The 21,481-nt window shown below is 42.9% G+C and overlaps 2 protein-coding genes across 5 annotated transcripts in view; one reads left to right on the forward strand and one right to left on the reverse strand.

Annotated features, from left to right (window-relative positions):
- LOC109484105 (neurocalcin homolog) overlaps window positions 1-589 on the reverse strand; it is a 4,347-nt gene extending 3,758 nt beyond the window's left edge. Inside the window, exon 1 of the mRNA XM_019787326.1 lies at window positions 164-589. Within this exon, the coding sequence (XP_019642885.1) occupies window positions 164-589 (426 nt within the window). The remainder of the gene's footprint in view (window positions 1-163) is intronic.
- A 9,497-nt stretch (window positions 590-10,086) lies between these two features.
- Window positions 10,087-21,481, forward strand: part of LOC109484220 (lysosomal amino acid transporter 1-like) — a 29,531-nt gene continuing 18,136 nt past the window's right edge. For all 4 annotated transcript variants that reach the window (XM_019787479.1, XM_019787478.1, XM_019787476.1 and 1 more), the window contains exons 1-7: window positions 10,087-10,345; window positions 13,644-13,770; window positions 14,005-14,113; window positions 14,587-14,777; window positions 17,529-17,615; window positions 18,808-18,950; window positions 19,743-19,770. In XM_019787479.1, the coding sequence (XP_019643038.1) occupies window positions 10,212-10,345; window positions 13,644-13,770; window positions 14,005-14,113; window positions 14,587-14,777; window positions 17,529-17,615; window positions 18,808-18,950; window positions 19,743-19,770 (819 nt within the window). In that variant the 5' untranslated portion in view covers window positions 10,087-10,211. The remainder of the gene's footprint in view (window positions 10,346-13,643; window positions 13,771-14,004; window positions 14,114-14,586; window positions 14,778-17,528; window positions 17,616-18,807; window positions 18,951-19,742; window positions 19,771-21,481) is intronic.

Below are 21,481 nucleotides of genomic sequence, written 5' to 3' on the forward strand. Positions count from 1 at the left end.
TGTGCCTGTCTGTGTATCTGTGTGTGTCTGCGTGCGTGTGTGTATCTGTGAGTGTTTTTGTGTCTGTATGTGTGTGTGTTTGTGTGCATGTGTGTCTGCCTATCTGTGTGTGTGCGTGTCTGAAGACAGGAAACATGTAAAAACAAACCGTAAACTATCGTACCTTCAGTACGTTGTGCAGTTCCAATCTAGAGATTTCCCCGTTCCCATCCAGATCGTACATGTTGAACGCCCACTTCAGTTTCTCCACGACCGAGCCCCTCAGTAGCGCGCTCATGCCCGTCAGGTACTCCCTAAAGTCCACAGTCCCGCTGCCGTCCCTGTCAAAGGCGTGAAAAATCCGCTTGGCCATCGCTATCTTCCTCCCCTCGTCTCCCGACTGGAAGAAGTTGACGTAGAAATTGACGAAGACGGGCTCTGTCAGCAGGCCGTCCGGGCAGTCGGCGTAGAAGAGGCGGTACCAGGTCTTGACTTCGGACTCGCGGAAGTTGGTGATCCGGGTCAGCTGCTCGACGATGTTCCGCCGTCTGCTGTGCGTCCGGGACCGCAGCGCCAGTCTCGTCCGGAATTTCGTTTTCACAGCCCCCATGTTGATGATCACCTTCCGCATGCTACATTACAAGTCGATTTTTTTCCAGAACGACCTGTTGAGGAAATAGTCTATTCAGGGCGCGCAGTCCCTTGTCAAACCGAGCCACGCGTAGCCAGCTAATTGAGTCAAACGCACACGAGTTGCTCTTCTCGACTGCCTCCGTCAGTGTGATGTCGGTTTTGAAGAAATGGTGCGCGCAGTCTCTGGGCTAACCGAGCTAGGGAAGCAAGATTTAACTTGAGCCAAATGAACACACGTGTAGTTCCTCTCCACTACGCGTACGATAGCCAGCTTTAACTTGAGTCAAACGCACACGTACTAGTTGCTCTTCCCCAGTGTGCGCAGTTCCTGGACAAGTCGAGGTACGATAGCTAGCTTTAACTTGAGCCATGCAAACGCACACGGGTAGCTCTTCTCCGCTGCTAACGTCACTGTGATGTCGTTCTACAGATATATACTTGAGCCGCGCGCGTTCATCAACTCAGCCTCACGCGGCGAAACAAGCACACCGGGATCTCAGGATTTCAAGTTCACAACTCAATTTTGCGTCTTCTGAAAAATAAAACAGTTCATGTTGAGTGCGACAATAACAGACGAACAGAAGCAGAAAAAGAGACGTTCTTTTGCATCTGACAACGGGAAGTCGCATGTCACATGCACAATGTCACATGAGATTTGTCATATTTTCACAGTCACTGCGCTCATTACAGTAACTCTCCATTACCTTAAAAATAACAGTGATTCTTAAACACAATTTGAAAATCGTGAGATCAAGCATCATATTACAGAATGTATATAATAACAATATTTTCCCTTCAGGAAAATCACGGTAAAACAGGTAAAACAACAATAAAATATAGCTCCTGAACATGGAAATGACTTGATATTGTGGTTTACTGTGGTTTATAAATGATATGACTCGCACAAATCACGCCTGTAGGCTGGTAAGCCTCCCTAGTAAAACGTAAATAGTTGCTTAGAAGTCGGAAATGACCGCTGGGATTTCTCGTCTGTTCGCAGTTACAGTCCTTGGCTACAAGATAGCGCGCTAACCACCGGAAGGGACAAGCACAACGGCACAACAATTTGTCAAGTAGCGTTTCTTTGTGAAGTACATTGTCTGATCTCCCTCCCGCCAAGCAAAGCTCTGTACGGTTCCGCTGTTTTATCATTCCCCCACAGCCGCATGGCTCGTATTGCCCCTAAGTACGATATAATGCCGTAGAGTAAAAAATAAAGTGGGCGAACCTATCCAGTCATATGGGAAATGCGCACTTCAGCCGCGGATTGATAATCCTTCTCTCATCAAGCTTCCTTCCCTACACACCACATCTGTGTGGCCTTTAAAGGTCAGGGGCAATCCTGTAGAATCTTGAGAGTTATGACTCTAGTGAGTGGGCATGCATTCTTAGCCGTGCCAGAACGAACATTCGGAGCGGCAGAATGCTATTTTCCCTTAGGCCTTTGTAAGTTTGTAAAGTGGGCTACATTGCCTGGAGTGGTGGTCAACTAGCCTTACGGGTTGTGGCTAAAACTCGTCTACATTTTCAGCAGGATCCCTGTCACCCTGAGGTTTAAAAGGATAAGTGAAAAATGCAGATGGAGTTGAAGCAACCTGGAGGCATTTGTGCTTATGTTTGATACCGTACTTGACAACGCCGCAAGTAATAACAGTTTTGGTATTGTGGTCACGTCTTGTCTTGTGCCCAAGCGGTATATACATGTGCTGTTGTAGGTAATTTCATAGGATAATATTGAAGCTATATACATGTAAGTGGAAGGTACATTCACTGTGAGTGAGTTTTTAAAACACTTCAGATCATAGATATATGTTTTAGGTAGAATTATGCTCTTTGACCCGTGTTCGAACCCAAGCATGTCCTCTTTCTTTTTTCCTCTAATACCTTTACTTTTTGTCTAACGGTTCTGTCGTACATTTGCAATTGAAATATTGCTTGTATACGTCTAAAATGTTTTATCCTTTCAAACAAGTTACAATGATACACATACAGATATGACATCAATCATTCAGCGATATGACAACGACAACGACCGTCTACGAGACGAAAAAGCGCGGCGACGACAATGGCCATCCTAATGCAACGCAGTTAGTTCTATACCTTTTATTCCGCTAACGCCATTTTCACGTCAGTATCTTTCACCAGAAGAAGCTTTTAAAAGGTTTTTGATACATAAACTACAATGGGATTTTCGTGCCTGTGGTACCAGAGAATCTTTGTTAAGCTAAGGTAAGGAATAGAAAGTCTTTATCTTCTTTACGTCTTTCCTCGGGATGTATATGATTGAAAGGTCAAAGTGAGAAAGCTCTCCATCAAAATACCAGCCATTCGTCATAGTCGCTCAAATGTGAACTATACAGAACATCACAGTGTAAAAGAGAACGCTCAGTGCTCTCTAACGGACTGTTGCTACTATGTGTTATTCAAATAATGCAACTGTTGCGCAATAAACTTGACTGGACTTGAGTAACAAAGTCAAAGAGCTTTTCCGTTGAAATATCAGTCGTCTTACATAAATGGAGCCTGATGAATGTTTCATAGTATCGAACTATACCAAATATCATAGTGTAATACATCGTTTATCGCATCCAAGAAACTATAGTTGTGCACTTACAATAAAGAATGGTACTCTTATATATGTAAGAAAGTTACGTAGAGTACAACTTGGATTTTGTCATTGGTTTCCGTTGCTAAGACAGATTGATATGACAGAAAACTAGTATACATACAAGAGTTACATGTCTACTCTTCGCTTCACATTTACTAAGTTAACTGCCAAGACAGAAAGCTGGGCTGGGCATTACGAGTGAAAGCTTTCTAGTCTATGACCTTTTGGTCCTACCACGCACTTAGACGCCAACAGCTCAAAAAGTTGGTCTAGTGAAAGATAATAATGTCCCAAACCCACTGAGAGCCACTTGTAAGTTGTAAATGAGAAATCAAGTTTTTGGTTTACAGGATACATTTTTGCACTATTATCACCCACAGCTCACAGAGACGACAAAAAAGCCCGTTCCACTCCATGTGAAGCATAATGCCCGCATGGCTCTCTATATTTCTATAGTCCCTTGGCCATGCAGCACTATAGCAGGGGGGTAGTCAGTTGGTAGTGCTGTGTGTTAGACCTTCCCATACTCTTTCTCATAGATAGATGCTGAGTGCTAAGCAGAAAAAGCAGTACGTGTGCCACTCTAGTGATCGGGATATTCGGTTATGTGTGACAGGATCTGTTTGAAACATTCGGGCGTAGACGCAAGGGTCGGGCATGGTTGGCTGGTGGTTCGCTGATGTTCGTGAGTAGGTCGGGGCGTTGTTGGCAGTCATATTTAATTCTAATTCCGATTCGATTCGATTCTAACCGAAATCTGGTCAAACCGCTTCCGAGCTTCAGCCAACCCCGGTCGGTTGGTGTTCGAGGGAAGGCCTTGAACGTGAAAAAGACTTCCGCGCGATAGTTGTTGACGACCACCATTTCAGCACCAAGGACATCATCCACCCGGGACACGCCATGTCACTTCGCCGCAGCCGTGCGCTCTCCCGGGGCTAGGGCGATGCGAAGACGCCCTGTCAAGCTCCCAGAGGATTACGTGGACACGGCGGTATCATCTATAAGCCTCCCTGATTTTCTATACGGGAAGGAAGAGGCGGTAATATCTTGCTGCACTGTCTGTCTGGCCTCCGGCAAACGTCGGTATGAACGCAGGCACTAGTACGGGGATTACTTTTGATGAATCGTAGCAAAAAGGCACATCGATATGAAACACGTCCGTTATCAACCATTCCAAGGCCAAGCCAACATCGCCGCTTTCTGTATGCAAAGATTGTAACTGAAAAAAATAGTGCTTATCATGTAACCTATAGGTACCATCCTATTTCTATACCGGGGCTCTTGTACTTTAAGGAGTGAATATGAGAACCGGCCATAGTATACAAAAAGGATGGCTCACAGGCTACTTATAATGTAATGAACATGTATAAAATTAGTCTCGGGTAATGTTCTAACATCCTACCCCTGTATAACCTCACTGACAGCCACCCTGTTTTAGAGCCGATAGCTTTTTGTTGCTTCTTGTGGCGCTTTTCAAGTCGCGTCTAAATGATTATAATGTCTCTCAATAGCCGCAAAGTTAACACTAAAAGAAGCCTGGCGTGTCACCGCTTCAGTGAAAAGGGGCATTGAAAAAAAACCTTGGATACAGCTTCATGGTCCCACGAGCCTTAAGCGGCGCCCATGTCATGACTACATGAAAAATGAAAATAAAAGTAAACGTCTTTATTGAAGGAGACTTCCCAGGGCGATACACTTGGCGCCACGTCAACACACGTCAAACATTTCCTTCCCCGCCCTTCAGATACACAGCGCAGTGTATCGATATGACTGATGTTAGAATACACGAAGTTCCATCAAATGTGCGTTCTATGCAAGATAAGAAACATCGACGCTTTGTTGATTTCGTGGTCGAAAATAACGCTCTGATGTATGTTGAAATGACGTTCGATCGAAAGTGTTTTCTAGAAATGCAAGATATAAGGACAGAGGAGCTATTTTCTATGTTTTGTTGATTTCGTTAGAAAAGAACGATTTGTTGAAATGTTCTTCTGTGTGGGTTCTAACTAGTTTGAAATGGCTTCAATCTTGTCAGTTGTTGTCAGGGAACCCCATTTCAGGCTCGGAGCTATGAGAGCTTGGACGCCCTGTCGATCTCGAAGAAGCCCGTACCCTGGAATCCAGAACCGCAAAAGCCCTTCGCCCGCTGGTGTAAATTACCGCTACGGGGGAGTCTAGCCCGGGGGGAGTTTGACTGAAAGGGCCAGCCAAACTCCCCTCGGGCTCAAGTCCCCCGTAGCGGTAAGTTAGGCAGGCGGGCGAAGGGCTCTCGGCTGCCGAAGGAAAACGGCTAACGGCCCGATACTAGTTTGGCATCCAGGGTAAGAAGCCCGCGTGGTCAGCTCACAGGGAAGTGTCTAAGCTATATCACCGGCCAGCGATATGATATTGACCGTTTCAAATGGCAACGACCGTTTACTAGAAGGGAAACGTACTCCTGCGAACCCCTGCACGGACAAGAACACGGCAGGATACCATAGCTTACTACTAGTTAAAAGATTGGTTTTGATAGGTCTACTAGGTACGACACCCTAGTAGCGCTATCATCGTACCTGGTAGATCGATCGGCTGCTCTGCTAGGCACGACGCCCAAAACTGTAGTAAAAGGCGTAGATAACGGGGTATATTAATATTAAACACGTCCTTCATCAATCATTGCAAGTAAGGCCAAGGCAACATCGGCGTTTTTTTGTATGCAAAGGCTGCAACATACATGTATATATAACGTGATTTTACAATGCAGGTGACTGAAAAAAACTTGTGTGCTTATAATGATTGAATATGCGTTAAACTATCAAAATCGGCAACAAGGCAAACGTTAGCGATGATAGGTTTTTAAAATGGTTTATCAATTATATCATTGTATATAAAGAGTAAATCTGTACATCTAACGGGTATGACACCGTGCAGGAATGTTTAAACAAGTTAATTTGCAGTTGTCGTATATCATAAATCATCCAATATTCGAATTCTAAGTACTAAGATTTTTAGTAATATTGTTCATTTCTTCATCATTTAGTTTGTGAAAAGAATATCCTAAGTATGAAATTGATATTGACCGTGCGTATGTTGAACTTGAATTCTTGGTGGATTTGATGTTTGTTCAGTAGTTCCCTGATGCCCGGAAACGACAACTTTGATTTATGATGCTAACAACTCTCAAGACGTCGACGTCCGGGAATGTCCGCAGAGAAATCCAGCTTTGCGATAACATCTTGGGGATAACAACTTCCACATTCATCATCATCGATCATCTCCCACATACCGGGCTTACTGCCGTGAATTGGACGAATGGCGAAACCATATGCATCTTTTGTTTTTGTTTGAAAGAAGTTTCTGTATCTGTGTCTGTATCTGTATAACAGCCCTTCGGCGTAACACACTAGCTTCGCAGGCACGCGGCGCGGCGGCAGCTAGCTACATTACAGTGAACAACTTGTTACACTTAACCTTTGAACATCTAACTCTAAACATTGTTTCAAGCTATCTAATGACAATGCCCCTGCCGTACTTAGTGACAGAGAGTTCCACTCTGCGATAGTTCTAGGAAAAAATGAGGTTTGAAAAACTTCAATCCTTGCTTGATAACTCTGGCACTTGAAGGCATGACTATTTCTTGTTCTTTTCTCAGCTGGTATTAGGTACTTAGTCTTTGGTTTTGTCGTATGACACTTGACTCAGAAAGGTTGTACCAAGTAGACAATTAGTCTGTTTGCATGAGTATTTTGCTTTTGATTTTACCAGTGCCTGGAGTGCACTTAGCTATATATAGCGTCTTCAGTGGTCACCGCCCAATCTAAGATCCGCAAAAGTCTTTAAAGATACATTGGCAATTTGAAAATATCATTCGCTCAAGTCTTAGACTCCTTGGCTCGCTTTAAGTACAAGCCAATGATAACTTTGTCTTTGTGCTCGCTGAAGCGTAGCGAAGATGTTTGTATCTATTTGTATCATATTCATATTAACCCACGAAGACGGGAAGGGGTGTTCTTGCCTGGAAAAAATATTTTGGACATTGAATGACCTACGCTAAAACAAACGAACAAACGAACAAACGAACAAACGAACAAACGAACAAACGAACAAACGAACAAACGAACAAACGAACAAACGAACAAACAAACAAACGAACAAACAAACCACCTTGTATAAGGTATTTAAGGTATGCTCATATCAACAGATACAGAGAGAGGTAGAGGGAGAGATAGAGAGAGAGAGAGAGAGAGAGAGAGAGAGAGAGAGAGAGAGAGAAATAAACGAAAAACCTTCACGGAGGCACTGCTGTGATAAAACATGACCAACTTCAGTCCTTGACTTTATTGCTACACTATCACTCACTGACGGTAATGTTACAATGTTATATGGAGCCTGAAAGGAGTGCATCCTTGGGTCAAGCTTAAAGAGGGATTTTCAGTGCCCTACAGGTTACCTCACCGAAGAGTGTCTACTTGGTGCTTAACCGTGCCTCTACATAGTCCCATATGAACAGAATGGCTGTCTCCAGTTGGAGAGTTTGACTGAGCCCTGGTAGTTTACACGAGCTGAATTTATAGGCTGACTTTAGAGTGCAATCTCCCTCTTTAAGCTTGTCACTATGAAACTAATGGATGGATTTATTGCAGCTTCGTTGAAAGGTAAAATATCTCACTGGATCCTTTTTCATGGCAGGAAAAATGTATCCAAGGCTACCGTGAGACCAAACCTCAAATCCGCAGTATACTTTATGTGCCATTAGCGTTAGTGTCGTTGATGGGATGCGGCGCCGTATATATAGGTTCAGATATGGATGAGGGTCTGCATGGGGGGTTAAGACAACACTCTACGCTACATTTTGAGAGCCGGCTACGTATTACACTGAATTCAGCAAGGACGTTCAATCATAATGATGATGATGATTGATGATTGAATCATAATGATGATTGAACGTCCTTGAATTCAGCAAGCCTCCCATTACGCTTCACGATTAATTCTGGGTAGCTACTATGCATTAGGCCATGTTGATTGGATTATATGGATGAATCTTCGTCCGTTTCAAAAAAAAAAAGTGTTCGACCATACTGTAAATCGTACAAATTCATATGAGCGAATTTATGTCGTATATTGCAAAAAAAAGTATTGGAAAACGATACGAATGTCATGGTATGCAGGAAAAGACGAAAATGTGAAGAAATGAAATATGAAGAGTCCAGTATTATTCCCCATACCATACTCATGTGTGTTAAGTCATTTGTTCAACCTTTATGACCACGTAAGTAGATTTCATACTGAAGGAAACTTTTTTTTTAAACTTTTTTTTTATTCGCACGCTCGCGTTCCCCGGGGATGTCATCCATGTAATCAAATCAACAAGGCTTTACGTAGAATCAAAACGGCGAAATACACTCTACACAAAATGCGCCAATTACGCTCTACGTAGAATTAGAGCGGTCCCGTCTACGCTCTACGGAAAAGGGCGCATGCGGACCCCCATGGATTGCTGGCTGGCTGGCTTGCCAACCTGTCTTTATAACACATTCCAAGAATAGCCCAAGGATAGATGTTTAATCGAGCACTTGATGTACATGTATAGCCTGTGCCTGTAGCAATTCGTTCATTTTCATCTTTTTATGTCAGAAAATAAAGAAACAGTGTCCATCTATTACATTAATAGAGAGTTTTGCGATATCTCACGCCATGATAATCCTACGACCAGTAAACCGAGTCATACTTCTTTTCCGTTTGTGACTTTGTCCTTAGCCTGGGTAACGCTACCATCCTATATATGCCGGGGCTCCCATCCCCCCTCCCTAAGAAGTGTGGGAGCTACAAATACATGTAGGATGGCACCCAGGCTACTTTCATGTCATTACACCTCCAAAAGCTGTTTAATAGAAACCCTCCATTATTCGCTGTTCAAGACAAAATGATGCATTTATTTACACAATTTACTTTCGACGAGTTGTCATCATGCATTATTCTAAAGCATACAATATTAGTGATTCTCAGTTAGGAATAAGTAATTTGCGCATTTTAGATTGTTAAGAAATTGTTTGTTAATTGTTTTGAGTCCTGTCTTGAGGTTTAGGTCGGGTGGCTTTCAGAAACCTAGTGTAGTGAAAGAGCCGATATTCAATAAGAAAACAGCACATAATATGTCAAAAGAACTCCAGCCAAGTCTAGCCTGGGTGCCAAACCCATAGCACACTGGACACAAGTATCTCACTCTCAGTGAGCCAAGTCTAGCGGAGCCGTGTAACGTTACTACGGTATAACGTTACAAAGTTTCCTTGGGGGTAGGTTAACCCTCAGAGCTGACGACCGCAACGATCTGGGCTTCCAGGACATTCTGAAGAACACACCAGGCGTTTGTTTGACCGTCGATGATAGGGAGAAGAAATAACATCTAGAACTCGCTTTGTGTTGAAATCGTCTGTAACGGACCAGGTATGGGCCCTAACTAGACCAAAGCCGTGAGGTCAGTTGAGGTCACTGTGAGACTTCTTTGCGCCGGGCCACGCCCCTCAGTGACCCTTCCCAAAACCAGACTGCTTCACTACACTTTAATTAATTGGAAAACGATTGTTTGTTTATAAATCCGTCCGTTGTTTGTTTTTGAGGGCTACGCCTCGGCGCGCACGTGTACCGTATTGATCCGCCCATGCGCACTCGGGCTCTTCGCGACTTGTTGCCAAACTTCCAACATGGCAGTCCCGGGCCGGCGGTTTGGGGGAGGGCGACGCGGAAGCAAATCGTGAATTCTTCGCCGGTCTTAAGGATTTTCTTAAGGATTCTTCGACACCAGGACGCGTTGGGAAGGTCTTCAGTGACAGCCTGAGCTACTTGACACGACAAAAGTTACATACAATTTTGAGCTACTAGTAACTCGTAGCGAATACGTGTCTACTGCCCGCTATGGCCCTTAATTAATTCCACAACTTGAAGACGAAGCGGCCAACTTTTTTCCCGACGTCTTGTCGAGATCAAGGAGAATAGCAATCATCTTGAAGGAAGAATGGAGGGTAACTGTAGCTTCGTGACGCCGTGGCTTGTCCAGGCGTTCGGTGGATGTGTGTTTTACCGGCAACAAGCGAGCGGCTACGCCTTGGGAGTGTGTTCTATCTGTGTGTGGTTTGTCGTCCATATCATGTAAGTCGCCCCCCTCCCCACTATATCTTCTTCCATAAACTATACCAAAGTTTGATAAATATATTGCACAACAATTGCACAAGGTACAACGTATTGCATATTCTTCTATAGAAGTCTTCTATACAGAAACAATACTGCTAATCTACAAAAGACTACTAGTATGTAGTATGGGATGAGAATTTTCTTAGCGTTTAGGCATTTTTTCAAGGCTAATTTGAAGTGTAATATAATCTTGCACGGGCTATTTTACCAATGTCTACACTAATTTTTAACGTTTAGTAATCATATTTGTAGTTCATAACATATCACCACCATTATCTAGGTGTTAGAGGGGATCAGTTTCACTTTCTTGTAATGTTGTTGTTGTTGTCCTTTTTTTCAGCCATGTTTGTTTACATTTTAACCCATATCATCACAGTCGACCTCTGTATTGTTTACATGCAGTAGTACATGTTAAGGTACTCGGTGGGCGTGTCATATTACATGTAGAATTACTTTTCCATTGTAAGGAACAGGTGATCACTTTCACTGTTTTGCAACACCTGCAATATTTGTGCATGCACCTGCCTTTTGTAATTTCTTCATTCTTTAATATATGTAACGTTACCTGAAAAATAAGTTCACATTTTTCCCTTACATGCATTTTATATTTTATTTTATGCAGGGTAATTTATTGTAAACCTTTAGTCATGTAATTTTCTGGTTCATAGCTTTTAACATTAATATACATGTTCCAGAAAAGAATTGATAGAAATATTACACTAGCATTCCAGACTATGTATCATACTGTACCTAAACTGTTCCTCTACGTACATATATAAATATACATATATTGATGGCTTTCCTTTTCAGATTATTTGATAAAATTTCTTATTGGGACTTGTTTTGTTTGTTGAAAATTATCCTAGTAGGATCTGAGGGAATTACTGTCAGATTAGTTATTGCTATATTGTTATAACACATGTCTGTCTCAGGTTTGTGGGAGGAAAAATCCCACTACTACTGAAAAGTTGTTCCCTTTATTCGTAGGCCTGGGGTGTAGTATGCATGCTCCCCACACTGATTGGTCTTGGTATTAATTCTGTTGGAGTAATATTCAAACACATGTATTTATATCAGGTCAGTCAGTCAGTTATATGGGTTCACTTATTTTTTTGTCTAAAAGCAAGAATATTTAATTCATGTTCTGATTTTCAAGTGCTTAATTGTAGAAATCTCATCTTTGAGATCTTGTGTAAAAAATGGTCTGTGAATATGAGCACGTTGGCAGAACGCACTGCGCCTGCGCAAAACCCTAATTTTTCCCGGTTTTCTTTGGATTTTTGGTCAACGTTTCATCAGAATTTTGCCTGTTGCAGACAATATTTTTTCTGACATAACAATTGGAAACTGCAGACTGAGTGTTAACATTATATGCGCTATTAAATACGACCTTATATGAGACATTCTGCTGAAGTGTACCCTGGAATTCAAACTCGCTGTCCGGGCCGCAAAAGCCCTTCGCCCGCTGGTGTAAATTACCGCTACGGGGGAGTCTAGCCCGGGGGGAGTTTGGCTGGCCGGACAACTCCCCTCGGGCTCAACTCCCCCGTAGCGGTAATTTAGGCAGGCGGGCGAAGGGCTCTCGGCTGCCGAAGGAAAATGGCTAACGGCTTGATACTACTAGTTTGGCATCCAGGGTAGCTGAAGTGCTATGCACAATACATTACGGGTTTTGCGCAGATGCAGTACGTTCTGTCGACGTGCTGTGAATATGCATCTTGTCAGTGTGTTGGAGTGTGTGTAGGAATTTAGGTGTTATCAGGGGGTCAGGTGTCTAAGTGAATTGCACACCTGTTGGCTCTCACCCAAGCGTCTGATTGGTTGACTAGCCATGCAGTGTAAATGTGGCAGCGGTACCTGTGTGATAACCTGTAACCAAATGTCCCTGGGGGGTCAGGTACAGAACCATTAGTCAGAAGGCCAACAAGTATGCTTTATAACTGTACAAGCCAAACATTGATTGCCATTTAGACATGAACACAACTTAGACGTTAGGAAATTCTGAAAGATTGAGAGCTGTGAAATTCCGGTAAGGTCCTACTCCCCCTCCCCCCTACATACACACGTTCCAACTATGAAATGATGTTAAAAATGTACCAAGAAATTGCTGTAAATGTTAATATAAGACAGATTAATTTATCCAGAATATTTTTTGGGGACGCTCTAAAACTGCAGCTGCCATGTGTCACCGTTGCAAGATTCTGTACTTGTCTATTAGTCTAGTACTAGTAGTAGTGTTATTTCATAACAGAGTACAGTGTAAATGACTGCTATCCCTGGTATAATACTTCTCACAATATTTTGTAAGCTGTTTCATACACCACATCTCTTTTGAACAAGGATGTTAGGGTAAATAAATCAATAAGGCCTGTGTGTGACGTACAAAACACTGCACAGATGACTATAGAAAACAGGACCTTGTGACACACAAGTTGTGTATTGGGGTTTTGGATAGGGATCCGTATGTACAAGTAGAAGTTTCCTAAAATACATGTATAAGTTGGTACTTAAGTACTTAAAAAATCTCAGACTCGTTCCTTTAAGTTTGAGCAGTTTTTTTAGTAAAGAAATTATGTACGTAGTCAAGCTGGTTGCTCTATACACAGTAGAACTAGAGAGTCAATGCAGTTTTTGCAACAGCTTGCCATACAAATGGCAGCACATCTGTACTAGTACATGTGCTATATGTATAAGTAGTCTTTGTATTGTGGCTTTAATGTTAATCCTGTTGCCATAATCTTGGATAAGACCCTCTATTGTCATGATGTAGGAGATTAATCGCTTTTATTATTTTCCTTCTTTCTAAAATTTAAAACTTAATGTCTTCTTCCTCTTTTATTTTGTACAATGATGATGTACATGATAATTTTTGTGTAAGAATTCGGCCAGTTTCATAGTTTATAGTTCTGTATCGAGAAAGCCACTCCAACAATGCCATCTATTTGGGCTGTTGTTACACTGCTGCTAATACATTGTATAGGGCTGTTACTATAGTACACTGCCGTACAGTAGTGTCATGTTCATGTTCAACTGTAATTCTAATGTTTGTGAACAGGATACTGAAAGTGAAGTGGATATTCCAACAATGCTGTGTTCTGCCTGCTGTCCTATACACTGCTGTTGCACTGCATGCTATAATGCTGTACAGTTCTATTGTCTTCTTGTTTGGCTGTTTTTTTGCTGCCTTCTGGCTGCTGTTACACTGCTGTAACAGTTCTATTCTGTTCATGTTTGACTATTCCTTAATTGTGTACAGGATACTGAAAGTGAAGTGGAGAGAGAGCCACTCCAACAACGCTGCCTTCTGGCTGCTGTTACACTGCTGTACTGCTGACCTGTGTAACCTGGTGGGCTCTGTCATGGCTGTACAGATGGGGGCACAGGTAAGACAATACTTTATGCATCTACATGTACCTTCAGTTCAGTTTAGTTCAGTTCAGTTCAAGTCGTCATCATACAAGGTGTTGTCCTTGCTTGTACGAGGTACCCCCCAGCAGTGTTATACCCTTGGTGAGAAGACTATGAAAACAGAAAATCATAAGTATATGACCACACCAGTTTTTGTGCCATTATGCAGTTTTTCCTGTACATGCACTAACCTGGTTATGTGTCCACAGATCCTGGTAGGCCTGTACCTGTGCTGTATGCAGGCTGCCTTCATCGCTCAGTTTGCAGTCATGAGATGTGGGTGGAGAAACAGGCTATCTGCAATGTCAGACCAGTGTGGTAAGATCAGTGGCACTTTTTAGATTTCCTGCCCTCCCATATTCAGCAAAATAATCTATTGTTGCTTAGTCATGCTTGTTGACCTTTGCTCTGTACCAATATTAAAGTGGTTTGAAGAAGTTTCACATGCTTTTTTTGTGGCAAACATTCATCAAGTTCAATAATATCTTTCTTGTCAGTGCACTCTTATTCCCTCCTCCCTTTCCTTGAAGTTTCTTCCTAAGCTTTCTACCCTCCTTCCTTCCTTCCTTCCAACAATGTTTACAGCAACTTTTCCTCCCATATCACCAGAGAATTGCTGGAACCGGTCGCAGAAAGGCAGACAGGACAAGTTCAACAGAAAGTTTTTCCTACGTATCTTCTTCTTTTCTCATCTTTCTTTTCTTCTTTCTTTTTCTTCAACACAATAAGTGCGTGCAGTAGGCCAGTACAAGTGCACTTTTACAAGTACCTTTTTCCTCCCATATAACCAGAGGACTGTTGGTACCGGTTGCGGAAGGGCCGTCAGGATGAGATGAACATGTTGTGTGTTCTCCCGTTCTGGGCCCTGTCAGCTGGCTTCCTGTGTCTGGACACAGCAGCCTGGACACCGGTCATACAGCCGGTCCTCCACCGCAACCCTACAGGCAGGAGCCTTCTCACACACTCCAACAACATGTTTGAGGTGAGCAAACAAATACAGGATAACAAAAGAATCAGTGTAGCAATTAATTAGTGTTAATTAAAAATAGACTAAGCAAAGGATTTGTGCTCGAAGTTTTTGTTAGGTAAAATTGGAGCTGGAATTTGTATTTCTGAAGTCTACCTGCACCTACATGTAAACTGCAGCAGGTCTATGAATGTATTTGAGAGAAAGGGAAAGAAAGGGAACGACAGATGGAGATGGAGAAGATGAAGTGGGAAGCAGAGGAAAGAGAGAAAGAGAAAGAAAGGGAACGACAGATGGAGATGGAGAAGATGAAGTGGGAAGCAGAAGAAAGAGAGAAAGAAAGGCAGGAGAAGGAGGCGGAACGGCGACACCAGCTGGAGATGAGGCGGTACGGGCCAGAGAGAGGCGCATTAGAGGAAATGGAAAGTGCTCGGGCGAAAGCTCCCAAGCTCCCGGCGTTTGTCGACGGGAAGGACGAAGTAGATGCCTTCCTTCAGAGGTTTGAAAGATTTGCCAGCTCCAATGGCTGGAGGGAGGAGGTCTGGGCCTCCAACTTAAGCGCGCTGTTAACTGGGAAGGCGCTGGAAGTATATTCTAGGCTCAGTAACGAAGACGCCCAGGACTACGACAAAGTGAAGGTGGCATTGTTGAAACGTTACAATCTAACTGAGGATGGCTTCCGCAACAAGTTCCGACAGAACAAGCCGGACAAAGGGGAAAGTCCAGAGCAGTTCCTGGTACGCCTGACCAGTTACCTTGACCGATGGGTGGAGTTATCCAAGACGACGAAGGATTACGAGTCGCTTCGTGATCTGTTTGTGAAAGAGCAGTTTATGGATGCCTGCCCGCCAGACCTGGCAATACACCTCAGGGAGCGAAATCCAGATAGCCTGGTGGAGCTGGCAGAGATGGCTCAACATTATCTGACCGCCCACAAGAGAGAGCTCAGCAAGAAGGAAGAAGAAAAGGAGAAGAAGGCAACTCAAAGCCGCAACCGCACACAACCTTGGACGGCGCGCGGGGGTAGCACTAGTTCCTGTTACACATGCGGTGACCCTGGCCACTTTGCAAGGGACTGCCCTGTATCTAAGGAGACGCGACCCACCGAGGCTAACTCCTTCTTCACCAGTACAGGAGAGAAGGCCGGGCAACAGGCAACCTTCATCGTCGCAGGCCAAGTGGAGGGAAAGAAGGTCCCGTTGCTGTTGGACACTGGCAGTACACAGACGCTGATCAGAGAGGACCTGGTGGATCCGACAAAAATCGCACATGACAATCAAGGCGGCATTACTTGCATTCATGGCGATGAAAGGAAGTACCCGACTGCACAAGTAGAGGTCCAGATAGGACACAGAAGCTACAAGATAAATGCGAAAGTGACCCCAAACCTCCCACACCCCGCTATACTCGGACGGGATGTTCCCCATCTTGCCGAACTGGTACAGCAGTGCGCATCTGGAAGGCTGGCACGGGAGTCGCTCGTGGCTACGAGGGCTCAAACACGCAAGGCAGCTCAGGGGTTTATCGGCTTACAGAAAGCAATGCAGCAATCTGGAGTTCAACCGCGGCAATTCTTGTCAACATTCGGTCGTTATAGTAATGGTTATGGTCGTGGCGGCACCAAGTCGTACAACTTTGCCGGCTATAGACCAAAACTGCGCCTGGCTGCTCGTACCAAACCCTTTGGGAGCCCTCATCTCCCAGCACCAGGGAAGTCCCAGAGGCGCATCTTTGGTGGCGCCAAACCGGTGGACACGGCAGCGAGGGAGCGCGTGATTGAGGAGAAGCTGTCACTACAGAAGGTCGGGGGATGGAGGCAGTCCGGGAAAGGGCAGTGCCAATGCCGATGCACTGTCTTGAGCTGGAGACAATAGAACTCTACTACCATTACTAGTAGTGTTACGTTACGTCACGCCTGGTTATAGGGTGCTTAAAACTTTTCCCGTATGTAGAGCTCTAGAGCACAAACATAGGAGTTGTTGTTGTTACTAATGGTTCAGTAGTTGGAACACTTTGTAGTCAAGTTATTTTGTTCCTGTGAACATTATTAAGAGTTAGCGATGTCTCCTCCGGAAAGGACTGATGACTACGGAGACTCTAGTGAAGTGAGATATATTTGAGATACATGCCCAAGTAGTATCCGTTTCCTTTTTTTTATAGCTTTGTATAATGCATGTAAACCACAGGACCAGTATTACGACAATGTAAATTATGACTAATGAGAACCTAGAGTTTAGAATGGTGATTGAAAGGAGTTTTTCAATCAGAAGAAACGGGAGCGAATGTGATGGGATCCAATCGTTTGTACCAGTTTGGCCCAAGAATGTGAAGGCGAGGTGAGTCTAGAGTGGATTCTAGAGAGGGAGGTCCTGGTGGTGGCTGTCTTAGGATAGGAAGTTGATTAAACAGTTAAAGTTCGGACTCTGTGACTCGGCTCATCATCTGACATTCATAGAATATGACAGTTGCATGTGAAGTTTTGTTTGCTTTGTATTTATTTCAGAATCTGATGTTTACCCAGCCTGTACCAGTCTATGCATGTACTGAGTACATAGAATATGATAGGTGCATGTGAATTTTTGTTTTGCAGTGCCAACTGAAAACAGCTGTAAAAAGAATCAATAATGTAAGACCCCATTGCTCTTGACACAACACCTCATGTCCCAGAAACATAAATTACCAGTCTCGTGTTGAATATTACACAAAGAAATTTTGATTGAGTGTGCGTAATTCTGTTCTCTAACTGTTGTATTGTTGAATTTACAGAATAGTCACATGAGTACTGGCTACTCCCTGGGCATGGTGTCAGCAGTGTTGAACTGGACAGGGAGGTTACCACAGATACTACAAGTTGTAAGTACAATGTAACGCCTTAAGCTTCATTACATGTACCTCCAAGTGGTGTTGAATGGTTAGGCTAGCAGGCACGAGATCGTGAGGTAGTGGGTTAGATTCCTGGCATTCCAGGCTGGACGTTGTGTCCATGGGAAAGGCACTTTACGCAACTTTCCTCACTCCACTCACATGTAAAGTTGTTACTTGATTTTGGTAGGGGAGGTAAAAGACAGTGGAAGGAGAAAGATGGGCTCTGCTACCATGCTCTAGACACAGTGAATAAACAGCCCACAGCCTTAAAAAGGCTATCAGAATACCTTTACCTACAAATGTACATTAACATGTACCTCAAGTATTCGTAACTGTACATTGCAAACTATATATTGCAATGTGCCCATTACATAGAATGAATGGTAACCCGTGTACCTTCACATCCTTATACTTGTCCGAATTTTATCACCAGAGGTAATATTCTCATCCATATATACATGTATTAGAGTGGATTCATTCCTCAAGCTATTGTTACCAACATCTCGCACACACAGTCGTCCTTCAATAAGGCATGTGGAGCCGCATAGTTTCCATTTAGAACATTTATTCAGCCTTTCACACTGAGGCAGTGTTCTCAGGTTGCCTTCAAGCCCTTTGACATTTCAAGTTTCGCTCACCTAAACCCTTGACATCGGTTATTAGCCTTATATATTGCCAGTGGCAAAATGCCAACACCAAATGTAACTGCTCGGTAAGCTCTTCTGTAAATGTCATGACCTGGACTCTAGACGTTAGATAAGAAAAGATGGTTTGACTGAAATGTCAGCACAGTTCACAACAACTTGATTTGTTGTGAACCGGAAGAAAAAAAAAACTTGCCTAGTGCAGGTGAAATTGGAGACTATGTTTCTTCTAAGATCACAAAACCCTCTCATTATGCAGAACGTGGGTCAATTCATTATCCACTGCCTCCAAAGAAGAAGTCAAACCCCATAGTAGCAAAATAGTAGTACAATTATAGTTAGTAGTATATATTTAAAGTTGATCATATACAGGGCTGTGTACCGGTATGCAGTACCAATACTGTACTGAAAAAAGTTGATTAGGTACAGCTTTAATCAGATAGCAATTTTACCTTACTTTATTTGACACTGTACAAGCAATTAGCCTTTGGGTATGATATTGCAAATAGAAGATTTTTTCTCTGTGTATGTTACAGTACAAGGGTAAGCCACCTCCCCGACTGTACCTTCCTATCTCCACCCTGAGTGTGACGGCCAACTTCCTGTATGCACTGGGCATCATCACACATGGAGCGGAGGGGGACTTCATGTTATACCACTTACCATGGCTGCTGGGCAGGTCTGTGTTTCCCTTTTTTTTGGCGATGTCTCAGGGAGGAGCCTAATGGTACAGTTTTGTGTGCAATTTGCAAGAATTCTAGGAATCGTACAGTAATTTTGTCCACAGGCATGGAATGTCCACAGATTGTCTCCTAGCTCTGTTTGTTGACATGCCCACATTCCTGGAAACCCTTGGGAGAACCTGTCTGCCCCCCCCCCCCACTCTCTCCCCCTCAGACAGCCACTCACTGCCCAAAGACAATAACTCAAACATACTCAATAAGCACAGAATCAGTGCAAAGGTTTGGCCAATCCACATGTTTTCTTTATTTATCAATAATAAGATGATACAATGTTATAAAGCTTTATACTTAAGCTTTAAGCAGGCTTTTAAAAGAGGCAAGTCCAAGTTCAAGTTAAAAAGCCATAATGAATTTGAACATCCCGGAATTTGACAGATTTCTCAAGAGTAGTGGGCACTCAATGATCTCCAAGGTCTTTGGAGGATCCCTCATTGATTTCCCTATAGTCTTTCAATAATATCCAATGTCCTCCAATAATATCTCAACAAAAAAAGATTTTGAATGGTTGCTGAATGATCTCAGTCCTGTGGAAAAGTGGCCTTTATGATATAAAGAACATCAAGTGAGACTACATTGCTATTAAATGCTCCATATACATGTGTAGACCAATTAAACTTTTTTGACAATGTCATACAATGATTTTGCTGTTGATCTTAAACAATTTGTGTGCTTTTGTGTGTTCTATGAAATTTCTAAAACTATATCTTTTTTCTTCCTTTTGCATGCAGCCTTGGGACAGCTGGAATTGATATTGGTGTATCCTTTTCACATATAACTCATAAGTACAATCTAATGATATTGATAAGGCCACACCAATTTGATTTGTTGTTTCTCTGGCATCTTTGTAAAATATTAAGATTTCAAAAAGACAATATCATGATTTGTTGTTTCTCTGGCATCTTTGTATAATATTAAGATTTCAAAAAGACAATATCATGAAAACACAGGGCTGGTTTTCTTGTTGATACTTCAATCTAAAATTGATTTTTGTATAAATCCAAGAACCCAAAAAATTAAATTGGTGTCTGGCCTAAGATATGCATACTACTAGTAGATTAGTAATACTATGAATCTTAAGATTGCCTAAACGTTCACAGTTTTGCTGTCATGTCTATATCTCTATGGCAAGAGCCCAGGGCACTTGCAAATCAAGTGCTGGCATTTCCATGGTGTTTTTTTGCCAGTATTTCAACCTTGAATTCAAAGATACACATGATATTGATTTTCAACTTTACAACATTTAGTTGACATGAACTTCAGATAAAGGTATACAGCATAAGTGGATCACAGAAAAAACTAGATGCTATATTAGTTGACCTTGATAAAATAAAGACATGTCTTGACATGTTGATAAGTATGTACCACTAAAATCTGAAGAACATCTAAAAACTGCGGCAAGGCCTTGCTTGATGCTTTTTATCATTTGGTGTTGGAAACAAATGCATCATCATAATATCCTTGATATACTACGTCTTATGGTTGTCATATATATATAGTAGTAAAAGGATCCATATGTTCAGTATAATAATTGCAAATTACTGCCATTTTCCAGTTGTGGTTAGATATATTTGGCAATATATTTCAGCACCAAGGACATGAACGAACCAGTAATTTTTACTAGTGTAACAGTGGGGGGTTTATAGGCGCTACCAACAGATCCGGCAAACGGGTCTAGACCTTTTAGTGGAGAGGTTAGAGTGTCTGACTGGGGCTCGGGAGGTTGTGCAGGGGTCGAAATAACCCTCTGTGTGCAACTTGGTGCAAGTAAATTTGGTGTCGTGCAACTAATTTTTTGCCTGCTTGCACCATGGTGCAAGTTTGCTTTATCCACTGTTACTACCTGTAGAATTACCCAATAATATTAATTAATAAAGAACTGGAGTGGAAAGGAACAAAACCAGAATCCATTTTTTCTTCATTTTTTGTAAGTAACAGAAGGTTACTATCTACGTCGCTGCCAGCGGATGTTTCCCATCACTTCTGTATTTTTGGAGGGTGCAACTATTTTTCTTCCGGTGCAAGTATTTTTCTTTTCATTTGCACCAGTGCAAGTTGGCCCCAAAATCTATTTCGACCCCTGTTGTGGGTTCAAACCCCGGCCCGGGACCAGTGGGTTTTTATCGGCTCCTCCTGTTTCTTACAGTGGTTCCCATGCCGGCCCTGGGAGTTCTGGCAAAGAGTGCCACTCCAGGAATGTCGAATTCGGAAGATTCGAGGACGAATCTTGAAAAGAAAAGGGGGAGTAGTGTAACAGTGGGGGGTTTATAGGCGCTACCAACAGATCCGGCAAACGGGTCTAGACCTTTTAGCGGAGCGGTTAGAGCGTCTGGTTATGAAGCTCTGGTGCCCGGGAGGTCGTGGGTTCGAACCCCGGCCCGGGACCAGTGGGGTTTTTACTGTCTCCTCCTGTTTCTTACACTAGACATTTTTCATTTGCAACTCCACTGACTCTCACTGACTACAATTC

The sequence above is a fragment of the Branchiostoma belcheri genome, unplaced genomic scaffold (genome assembly GCF_001625305.1).
Source record: "Branchiostoma belcheri isolate BF01 breed outbred unplaced genomic scaffold, Haploidv18h27 scaffold69, whole genome shotgun sequence".
Classification (NCBI taxonomy): domain Eukaryota; kingdom Metazoa; phylum Chordata; class Leptocardii; order Amphioxiformes; family Branchiostomatidae; genus Branchiostoma; species Branchiostoma belcheri.